We start from the raw sequence: 12,309 nt of genomic DNA, 5'->3' as shown, positions 1-12,309 counted from the left end.
AGTGAGGCTGAGGAGGTGTGTACTGTGTGCTGTAGTGAGGCTGCGGAGGTGTGTACTGTGCTGCTGTAGTGAGGCTCAGGAGGTGTGTACTGTGCTGCTGTAGTGAGGCTGAGGAGGTGTGTACTGTGCTGCTGTAGTGAGGCTGAGGAGGTGTGTACTGTGCTGCTGTAGTGAGGCTCAGGAGGTGTGTACTGTGTGCTGTAGTGAGGCTGAGGAGGTGTGTACTGTGCTGCTGTAGTGAGGCTGAGGAGGTGTGTACTGTGTGCTGTAGTGAGGCTGAGGAGGTGTGTACTGTGTGCTGTAGTGAGGCTGAGGAGGTGTGTACTGTGTGCTGTAGTGAGGCTGAGGAGGTGTGTACTGTGTGCTGTAGTGAGGCTGAGGAGGTGTGTACTGTGCTGCTGTAGTGAGGCTGAGGAGGTGTGTACTGTGCTGCTGTAGTGAGGCTCCGGAGGTGTGTACTGTGCTGCTGTAGTGAGGCTGAGGAGGTGTGTACTGTGCTGCTGTAGTGAGGCTGAGGAGGTGTGTACTGTGCTGCTGTAGTGAGGCTGAGGAGGTGTGTACTGTGCTGCTGTAGTGAGGCTGAGGAGGTGTGTACTGTGCTGCTGTAGTGAGGCTGAGGAGGTGTGTACTGAGCTGCTGTAGAGGTGTTGGTGAGGAGAGGAATTACGTGAAGATGCACAAGGTAACTACAGATACAGAGGTGTCCAGTGTTGTCTGATGGTAGCGAACATTGAGGAGGTGGGGCCTCACGAGTGTAAAACTCCCTTCCCGTACTGTACACACACACACACACACACACACACACACACACACACACACACACACACACACACACACACACACACACACACACACACACACACACTACCGGTTAAGATAATCCAGAACTTGTCTGGAACTCTATTAGCAAGTTCTTCCAAACAATTACACTGATGACGTTGTCTTAGATCAAAGGAAAGTCATTTCAATTCTTCAAAACCTCCTAAGTTGGTCTAAGGGAAGAGAGAGAATCGAGTTTTGTTTCTAATCCAAAAAAACAATTAGGATAATCAAGTTTGTTCAGAAGAAAAGAAATGAGCAACACAGATGACACAGACGAAGGCTCTGGCCACCTTCATTATACACTCGTTATCAAGGAACGAGCAACATCCACAGGGCCAGGCCCTCAGGCAAGCCTAGCCTGTCATCCTTCTCAATAACTTGGTTCTGACTCAAAGTGAAGGCTCCAGCCACAAGGTCGGCGACCCTGAGCAAGTCTCGTGTTTTACTAGACCTTAGAACAGCTTTCTTACCCACACAACACAACTTGTGGACAGATGCCAAGACGACTGAACCTGACGAAGTTCTACACTTGTTCTTCTCCCACGACAGAGCCAGACCCCAGAGCCAGACCCTCAGAGCCAGACTCTCAGAGCCAGACCCTCAGAGCCAGACCCTCAGAGCCAGACCCCAGAGCCAGACCCTCAGAGCCAGACCCTCAGAGCCAGATTCTCAGAGCCAGACTCTCAGAGCCAGACCCTCAGAGCCAGACCCTCAGAGCCAGACCCCAGAGCCAGACCCCAGAGCCAGACCCCAGAGCCAGACCCTCAGAGCCAGACCCTCAGAGCCAGATTCTCAGAGCCAGACCCCAGAGCCAGACCCTCAGAGCCAGACCCTCAGAGCCAGACCCTCAGAGCCAGACCCTCAGAACCAGATTCTCAGAGCCAGAGTCTCAGAGCCAGATCCTCAGAGCCAGACCCCAGAGCCACACCTTCCTACTGACGGATCAGAAACGTCTTTCGAGCACCTGTAAGACTGACTCTGCTGTCATAAGTGAGGAACCCTCATCTCTGTGTCCGTGAATTCATCACTAATGATCCAGGTCATCACACAGGTGGTCACTCCCAGGAAACTGGTCAACATTTGCTGATCAATATAGTGATCAAAAGTTCAAGAAAATAACAGACAAGTACGAAAGTAATGACTGAAGTTATTGTTTACTTAAAAGAAAATGACATAATTAGTTTTGTAAATGTGACGATTCTGTAATCTGTCTAACTGACAGTCTGTCAGCTCTGTCAGGAGGTGGAGTAATACAGTCTGACAACTGTATCACAAAACCAGAGTAAGAAACTTACAAATTGCTTCACTTGTTAATGAAGCCATGAATTATCATAGTCCTTCCTACACAGCTGTAACCTTCGACCTGTAATGAGTTATCGTGACCCCATCTTCACTATAGCTAACTAATGTATAGCATATTGCTATGTTCCAGCCTGTCTGAGGTAGGTGTTCGTGAGGGTAAGTCTTGCTTCTGTATATCTAAACAGTTAACGTTCAAGACAGTGAGTCTGGTGTTCATATGTCTACAGCTGCCACCTCAGATCTTTACCACATCTAAGGTTTGTATATATTATCATCTTTATATATAATACCAGCCATCTTGGGTCAAGGTTTGACCTGTTAGTGAAATATCTTGATTGAAGTTGAGGATAATACGTGACCACCATTATCATCCAGACGATTCTACAATACACGATTCATTATCTACATTCTGATGACCTACACTCACATGACCTACCTGACACGGTCACCCTCCACACTCCTACAACACAGTGACCTCTCTCGTACCCACATCATGGCCTCCAGCCCTGACCACCAAGATAAAACAAGGACTTCCTGGTCCCTCAGAAACTTCCTATGACCTCCGTAACCTCCCAACTCATGACCCTCACACTGACCTGATTGACCCTCTGAACATGATAACTGTCTTGATCTGAACGTATATACTGACCTAAACTAGGCTCCGTACAGCAAATATTGACCATCGCTTGACATACATCATTGGAATGTTGATGACCACCTTAGTGCCCTAAACGGTCAGGGTCAAGACGAACAATGACCTTTACTGACCTCCGCCAGTGACCTTAGGTCAAGGTGAGTCTTATATTCGCTTTATATTACCATGACCTGTAATGACTCCTCATGACTCATCTTGACCTGAGACGCAGATCTGTGTTCACAGAAGGTCACCATCGGTGACGAGCATGAGATATGGTGACCTCTAATGACCTGGAACATGACCTGAGGTCATGCTCCTCTGCTTATCTGATGTTTCCCTCAAGATGTTAAGGATCCTTGATCCATACACTTCAAGAACATGACCTGACCTCATCCATGCTTCCCTCCGCCTCGACCACTCTACCTTCAACAGCCAAGACTGGAAAACATGTGAGGAACTCAAGTTAATCTCGCTTGTATTCTTTCCTCTCATAAATTCTTAAACTTTTACCTTTACGTTCCGACATGACTCCGTCTTGGACATGCGTCTGCCCCGTGCCATGTTGGCTGTTATGAATATAACTGTTCAGTCTGTTCACATAATGTTCTCCTCGGCAGGTTATGGGTCGGTGGCGCCACAGACAGTGATGGGTCGTGTGGTGACCATCGTGTATGCTCTGCTGGGGATCCCGCTCATGCTGCTCTACCTCTCCTCCGTGGGTAAGTTAGCCATCATGATCCTCCATAACTTCGTAGTCAATATGACATATGTGGGGTCCCCAACCCCAGGTCCGCAGACTGGCGACACAGATGGGTCACCCTTGATCTTCATACTCTCAGTGACCAGAACGATACACAGATGGGTCTGTCCCTCAGGTCATGGTGGACACAGTGTGTAGGAACAGATAACACGAACCACTTGGCCATTCTCAGCTCATGGTGAGGTCGGTATATAGCTACAGTTTACTGTATATCAACATCTGGGCCATTCTCAGCTCATGGCGAGGGCAATGCATCGCTACAGTCTACGTATATTAGCTTCTCATACAACTGTAGAATACATTGGTAAGCACTAACTGGCGATCTCGAGGTACTGCATCCTTCAGTTGAACGGTACCTGCATCCTGACACATAGAGTTCACTCATTCCTTGTGACCATGCTCGAACTCCCAGCCAAGATGCTACGACTCATCAGCACGACCGTGCGATCCTTGAGGACGACCATACGACCCTTGAGGACGATCGCACGACCCTTGGGTTGACGGTCTGGCCTTCGAATCCAAAGGTTGAATCCCTTTTTATGACGTGGGAATCTTAATATCATCCATCATTGTTGCAGACGAAGATGGTGTCTCACTACGTCTGGAACCAGAGTTATTTTTCCTTACATATACATGTGTCTTTCTTTCATATATGTTCGCCGTTTCCCGCTTTAACGAGGTAGAGCCAGGAACAGACGAAGAAACGGCCCCGCTCGCTGATACCTACTCTCTAGCTGTCATGTGTAATTCACTCCAACCACAGCTCCATATCCACAAACAGGTCCCACAGACCTTCCTATACTTTCCCCTGACCGCTTTAAATACCCTGGGTTTATCCAATAAAAGCAAGTTGCTCCCTATATCCCAGATCACTCCAATCTGCTCTATCCCGTGCATGCCTGCCACCCTTCTGGATGTTCCGGCCTCGAGCACTCAAAATCTTTTTCATCCTATCCTTCCCACCCCAATTTGGTCTCCCCTTCTCCTTGTCCCCTCCACTTCTAACACATACATCCTCTTCGTCAACCTCACTAGACGTCTAAACCATTTCAGTTAGTCTACAACATACCAGCATGGAAGGTGTATGATGGTTCTGGGCATCACTTCAATACTTCAGCTTACTAGAACCTCAACTCTCTGCTTCCAGGGTCCATGCCTCCAGTTTACTTTACCTTTCATACCATCAGCTTTAGTAAACTCTCCTTGCTTCCATCTTATTAGGTCCTCCAAGCTTCCAGCTTACTCGACCTGCCACCAGCTTTACTAAACTCTCCTTGCCTCCAGCTTATTAAGTCCACCAAGTCACCAAGTTTCTCGACCCTTCAAGTCCCCAGGTTAATAACCCCTCCAAGTTTCCGGTTGACGTAAGACCCTCTCAGTTCCCATTTAACAATAAACACCTTCCACTCTGGTCCCTTCCTACGCTCAGGCCTCAGTGTTTCACTGTTTCCACTGTAGATCACTCCATTTACGACTGTTACTTTCGTTCATCAGGTGTTCATACAAATACTTTTTACCAGTGACTTCTCACGTTTCCTTCATCACAATCATTAGTAATGTATTGGCTTCTCCAAAGCCGTTCCTTACACAACCACTCTGATGTTCCGTTTCACTGGAATATATGACTATTGACAAAGACACAAATTCCTTTGAGTCGAGCCCTAGGCAGACCTTTGTCATTCCCAGCTCATTACCAAGATGTTCTCCTCCCTCACAGTGTTTGTTCCACTTTCATGCTGAACCTTAAGGTTTATGGCTCTCATGTAACTTTGAAATCAAAGACCATTACGAATTCAGGAGACGGGTGTAGGCGCCATCATCTCTTTCGTCTCGCTGTATCTCATTCCTTGTCTCTCATAACGTCCTCTTCCTTCTCAGTCCTCAAAGCTTCCGCTGTTGCAGCTCCCTGTTCACCAGGCGCATCATTACTACATCTCTTGACGGCTCGCCATCTTACCACAGACTTGGACTCCACTCCACCTCACACTACTCCTCAAGTTACTCCACTGGTCTCCTTGGGAACCCCAGTGATAAGGTCTTCCCTCTCCCCTTTTGAACGAACAGAACTCCAGAACCTGGAAACCTCCAGTTAACTGGTCGTCCCACTGAAAATGCGATGGAAACTGACCATGAACACCTCAGGAAGATCTTATCTCCACCTACCTACGTGGTGGCATTACCTCAGAACTTGTGATCTCGCACAGGCGTTGAACTGCCAGTCCTTTAATGTGAATGTTGTCTTCATTAATAACAATACTATAGAGAATATCATGATCAAGACTCAACAGAAAATTCTGCAGGCTGTGTTTACATAATACCTTGTATAAGCTGTAATATGCCTTATGTTGTGCAGACTGGTAAGATCTCTATGTTAGACAAACAAGGTAGATATAGTATGAGAACAGGACAAGAATCAAATCTGAATATAAATACAATGATAAAATCTTATATGACTAAAAAACTGGCGTTTACAACATATTTTTAAAGACATAAGAGTTAATTTCAAAGGTGTTTAATTGCCACCTACAGTAGGATTTTTCCTCATGTTCAAGAGAGACTCCATTATTCAGAGCTCTGTACTGTTAGAGCGAGCCAGCGGTCATAACTGAAAACGAGTTCAGACATATCGTTTGGTCGAAGTTCCGCGCATGCGTACGTGTTGCACCTTACGACAGATCAGGTAAGAACCGATTAGTCGTAATCAACATCTCTCTACGTTCACAGACGCGTACCTTTAACTGGCGTTTTTAAGGCCAATATAGAATGCATTACAGCAGTAACACTGGTATTTGTAGACTACAGGTGTTTGTAGGTTCTTAAGATACAGGTGTTTGTAGGTTCTTAAGATACAGGTGTTTGTAGGTTCTTAGGATTAACATTCTTGAATCTAGAGAAACTACGAATGGTACATTAAAGATGAAGTACAACTCTGATGTGTAACTGGTGGGAACATTTATTGATTAATGTAGTATTTTGTTATACTGAGAAAGTGTTCTGATCGGTAAAGGTCAAAGGGAGACACACGATGGCTTCTTGATAAATAATAACTGTTGCTGAGGGCTTTCGTGTTTCAGTTATCTGTTTACTAAGGTTTGTGTTAAAGAACTTTGCACGGAATCCATCTAATGACATAGTGTCTCAGAAGCTGGAATTCGGAATGAAGTACCGTAAAGTTAAAACAAATTTGATGATTATCTCTGGTGACTGAAGTTGTAATAAGATTTTTCTTAAATGTGTCTAGAATAAATGAGGAAAACTTTGTAGGCAAGTCTGGGGATGTAAGTTTCCTGTATACTGAGGTAGAACATGACACATTAGAGTGATCACTCAAGATATCACAGAAAAGCAGTTGATGACAATGATATCTTGATGGATCACGTCACCAGCTCTGGCCATCCTCGCCACTCAGCTCTCGGTCTCATAATCTGTGGAACATGACCGCGTCCAAAGCTTAGCGATGTAAAGAAAGAAACAAACATCACAACAATTCTTCCTAACTCACGAGGCGACCACATAGTACACCCAGGATCTAGCCAGCCTGACACCTACATCAACACCCACTACTTGACAACATCTCCTCGTTACTCTGTTGTTATATGTCATTCAAACAAGACTGATTTAACACTTTCATTCCTTATGCCAGATAATAAATGATTTATTTCAGTGATAGTGATAAATTAGTTATATTTCAGGAAGCAGCACGAGGTCAACTGAGGATGTATCTGTTTATCAACAGCACTTGTTGATAATATTGTGTTTCCATCATTACTACACGTAAGGCAAGCTAAACATTACTACACGTAAGGCAAGCTAAACATTAGCCATCAAACATCTTATTCAGGATCAAATTAGGTCTATTTATTAAAACAGTTACGGGAGATAATTGGTGACCTGTCTTATATATATGTCTATTATCATCCTAAAAGTTATTTGAGCAGCCTTCAACATGATAACAATTGACCTGAGTTAGCGTTTACAGATAATTATTGAATCACCACTAATTATCAGGTAATGGTCATTATGATTATGATCATTATGTTCACAGAGGTGATACAGGTGGTCATTACTGATCAAAATGGTTAATAAGACACGAGTTGATTATCATGTTGATGTTCCTAATGATGACGTCTTGTGGCAGGAGACCTGTTGTCACGAGCACTGAAAGTGGTTATGGTGGCGCTTGTGTCGCTGTCGCAGACGACCACAGATACCTCGAGCTAACCACCAGCCAGCCCCGCCCTACACTAGCGTCGACCACACAAAGGTACACACACACCCTCTCCACCCACAGCCACTGCACGGGTCAGGAGATGCCCCCCAGGCCTGGAGTGGTGAGACGCCTCTGGTAACTGGGGTCATGAAACAGGTACTAGATATGTGATGACCTGACCTGATAAGGTCATCATAACCCTAAACCTCAGAGTGATGTCAGTGATGTCTCTCCAACATGGTGACTATGATAATACATCATTGTGACTACTTGACATCTCTGACCCACTATGAGACAGACTCGCCCTTGTGACTAATTAGTTTAAGGTCGACATATAACCACAAGGAAACTATGGACAGGAGTTTCACTCTCTGTTTATTTTGTTGTGAAAGATGCAAGTACAGCTAGAGGAGAGGATTCCATCACAGAAGATGATGATGGACACCAACCCGACACAGAATGAGGAAGGCTTTAATGATTAGCACAAACCTGGATTTAATAACATTATGACGAAAAGAAATAGTGACCAAATTAGAGGAAAATCATGCTAATTACCCTGCTTAACCAAATCAGTTCTAACTTAAGACTAGATTACCTTGGTCGTGACTATATGACTGCTGGGTATGATGGAATGACCTTTGAACTGAACCTTAAGATTCAGTCAGGTCAAAGGCCAGGTCATCATACATGAGGGTTATCCCGCCTTTCGTTTTGAATGGTACGGACCAAGAGTGAGGAGAGGTAGACTCCTCCAGCATATATGACCAACAGACCACCTGGTATGTTCGAGGCGGGTGGTGTTCGGTAAGACCAGGGACCCGCAGCTCTTCCTCACATGTTTCTTGTCGGTGTAGAAGTAAACACAAAGTGAAATTCTTGTTTAGAGATTCCTTTTCCCAAGACTTTGTCCCCACACTAGGAAAATGACCCTTAACCTTATATGTAGGTTAACATGACGTAGTTCAGTGACTTACTGACGTTACTAACTAGGGTAAACACTGTTACAAACGTTACAAGTAGTAGTAAAGAAGTAAGTAACAAGACTTAGTTACCGTCATTGTCTGTTACATTATTGGCTTTGCATAACAGGTGTCTGTCATTGGTGATTCACACGCACCATCATGACACTGACCTGACCCTTGCAGGCCATCTTAGGTGACCTAATGTTAGGTAGAGGTACTAACCTGACCTTTGACCTTACAGAGGAAATGGGGAGGAGAGTGTGGTGATGGGACCAACCTGGGTGATGAGTACGGCGAGGGTGAGGCAGGTGCTGTGCCCGTCACCCTGTGTCTGGTTCTCATGATCACCTACATCTGTGGCGGCGCTGCCGTCTTCGCCTACGCCCACCAGTGGTCCTTCTTACACGCCATCTACTTCTGCTTCTCCTCCCTCACCACCATCGGCTTCGGGGACCTGGCTCCAGCCACCAGCCCCAACGAGAGTACAGGCGTGCAGGTGGCGCTGCTGGGAGCCGCCTTCTACTTGCTGGTGGGTATGGCTCTCATCGCTACGTGTTTCAACCTCATGCAGGAGCAGATGACCAGTCGTGGCTACGGCCTGGGACGGCGCCTCGGGAGCTTGGTGGCCGCCGGCAACACGGGTGGCAACCATCGGTTTCACCTGGACGATACCTGACACATGGAGACAGTGGCACTCTTCACCTATGGCTCTGGGTGTACCCCGAAGCATTCTGGCGGCAAACCCTCGGCGCTGACCCAGCCCTGCCTGGCCAACACCGGCTGCGGCCTGGCCAACAACACCAACGCTCGGCCCAACTCCACCCTGGCCAACACCATCTACAAGGTGACGCCCAGCTTAGACGAAGAGAAGCACATGACACAGAACAACAGCCTGAGTGCTAACCCAGGCACCACCAGTCCACTCCATTCCCCCGCTGACTTGGCCACCAGTCCCTCGAAGACCAGCAACGGTAGTGAGAAATGCGACACGATTTATGGCACGCTGCGGAAGGACATGCCCACGCTGAAGGCTGTCCCACCGCCCACCATCCCGCCCTCATCCATCACGCCCACACAGACGCCCATGCTCTCCACGCGAGCCAAGAAAACAGTAACCATCTGTGACTCGGCCGAGGTAGGGAGAGCCATCAGTCCCCTCTCACCAGAGAGGATCTGACACGGCCAGTGGAGACTGAGCACCTGCAGTGTCACAGACAACAGTGATAGTGTTGGCAAGGTCTGGCGCTAGTGTGTGCTCAACTGATGACAACAGTGATAGTGTTGGCATGGTCTGGCGCTAGTGTGTGCTCAACTGATGACAACAGTGATAGTGTTGGCATGGTCTGTGTGCTCAACTGATGACAACAGTGTTAGTGTTGGCATGGTATATGTGCTCAAGTGATGACAACATTGACAAAGTTGGTAAGGTCTGCCACTAGTGTGCCCTCAGCCGATGACAACAGTGATAGTGTTGGCAAGGTCTGGCACTGATATGCCCTCAACTACTGACACATAAACATGCTCCTTTGATGGGGTTTTTCTCACCTTTAGTAAACATTTGTTTAACAGAACCTAATAAGTGTATAGCTGCGCAAGACATTCCTTTATGAAAATAAGAAAAATTGATTCTGTGAAGGATGCTAATTTCCCGATCCTGGTGATACATGGTTGAAGGCACACCCCGCTATGAGAGCGGGCTAGACCAGTGAATAATTATCTCGAACTCTCACAGTGTCGTTCTGGGCGAGAGTGGGCGTCCACTCCGTCAGTCATGGGCCAGTTTGGCCACCACGGTCCTCACCATGGGCGTGGTCACCTTGGCCCGACGCAGCTACCGTCGCCCACGCGCCCCTCGGGGTGGGCGCCTGTGACCCCGCCCCAGGGTAGCCCAGCCCGACCTGTCCTCTGTATCATTCATGTTGCTCTGTGTTCCAAGGTTGTATATCTTGTATTATTTTTACATTCGTGTATGGGGTCCAGTGAGGCGACGACCGAGGCTCCTGGCGGAAGGTAAGGGCGTTCGACGATGGTCAGTGTGAAGGTCTGGGTAAGTAATACACGATCCTCAACCGGGATTTTGTAAATTAAGGCGAAAATAACATTAAAACCAACTGGGATTTTGTAACTTATGTTGTTGTTGTACGGAGAGAGTGCCACAGTACGGCCAGCTGGGGTTTTGTAAGCCGGCCTGTGGTGACCTGTACACGGTGGAGCAAAGACACTTGTCCTCTGGGTGAGAGCCAGATGCTGTGGCTAGATGATAACTGGTCCGCTTGACTGTATGTAGATGAGGGTGTGGAGGAGGGCAACGGTGAGGTGCTGGTCACTGGAAGGGAGTGAGGTGGCTTGCAGGTAGTAGTGCTGCTCTGGACTGCTGTAATGATACCTGACTGTCTCGCTGGTAACCACATGATGACTGACCTGTCTGACTGTGTCTTGCTGGTAACCGCATGATGACTGACCTGTTTGACTGTGTCTTGCTGGTAACCGCATGATGACTGGCCTGTCTGACTGTGTCTTGCTGGTAACCGCATGATGACTGGCCTGTCTGACTGTGTCTCGCTAGTAACCACATGATGACTGACCTGTCTGACTGTGTCTTGCTGGTAACCGCATGATGACTGGCCTGTCTGACTGTGTCTCGCTAGTAACCGCATGATGACTGACCTGTCTGACTGTGTCTTGCTAGTAACCACAAGATGACTGACCTGTCTGACTGTGTCTCGAAGGTAACCAGATGATGACTGACCTGTCTGACTGTGTCTCGAAGGTAACCAGATGATGACTGGCCTGTCTGACTGTGTCTCGAAGGTAACTAGATGATGACTGGCCTGTCTGACTGTGTCTCGCTGGTAACCACAAGATGACTGACCTGTCTGACTGTGTCTCGCTAGTAACCAGAAGATGACTGGCCTGTCTGACTGTGTCTCGAAGGTAACCAGATGATGACTGGCCTGTCTGACTGTGTCTCGCTGGTGACCAGGAGGGAGGAGGAGGGGTGATCTGCTTGACAAGGTGTTGCTGACAAATAAGTCATATGTTACAGTATGGTGTGGTTACTTTGAAAACATGTCACATGAATTTCGTATATTAATGTCAAACGAAAATGAAGCCAAGAGTTGCATAGCTGAGGTAATGTTTACTGTGGTACCTTCATGTGGTGGTGGAGGGGAACAACTCCATACTTCGTGGTTACTGATACGGCTCCAGCGTCTCAAGATATTTGACGTACGACGCCTGTGTATCAAGGTATCTGACGTACGACACACATGTATCAAGATATCTGACGTACGACACCAGTTTATGAAGATGTTTGACGTACGACGCCCGTGTACCAAGATGTCTGACGTACGACACACATGTATCAAGATATCTGACGTACGACACCAGTTTATCAAGATGTTTGACGTACGACGCCCGTGTACCAAGATGTCTGACGTACGACACACATGTATCAAGATATCTGACGTACGACGCCAGTTTATCAAGATGTCTGACGTACGACGCCCGTGTACCAAGATGTCTGACGCTTGGATTTTTGATCTGTCAACCGTAAACACTTGAAGGATGGCCTTCATCCAGAGACCCACGTCAACAGGCCAGTCATCCATCCTGT

General features: G+C 47.2%; 1 protein-coding gene across 1 annotated transcript in view; it reads left to right on the top strand.

Moving 5' to 3' along the window:
* LOC139756462 (TWiK family of potassium channels protein 7-like) overlaps positions 1-12,070 on the top strand; it is a 191,971-nt gene extending 179,901 nt beyond the window's left edge. The window contains 4 exon segments of the mRNA XM_071675918.1: positions 3,379-3,480; positions 7,660-7,682; positions 7,684-7,785; positions 8,938-12,070. Of these exon segments, the coding sequence (XP_071532019.1) occupies positions 3,379-3,480; positions 7,660-7,682; positions 7,684-7,785; positions 8,938-9,369 (659 nt within the window). The 3' untranslated portion in view covers positions 9,370-12,070.
* Positions 12,071-12,309: the final 239 nt, after the last annotated feature.

Source organism: Panulirus ornatus, chromosome 21 (genome assembly GCF_036320965.1).
Source record: "Panulirus ornatus isolate Po-2019 chromosome 21, ASM3632096v1, whole genome shotgun sequence".
Taxonomy (NCBI): domain Eukaryota; kingdom Metazoa; phylum Arthropoda; class Malacostraca; order Decapoda; family Palinuridae; genus Panulirus; species Panulirus ornatus.
Note: the sequence above shows the minus strand (reverse complement) of the source record. Positions and strands in the feature narration are given on the sequence as shown.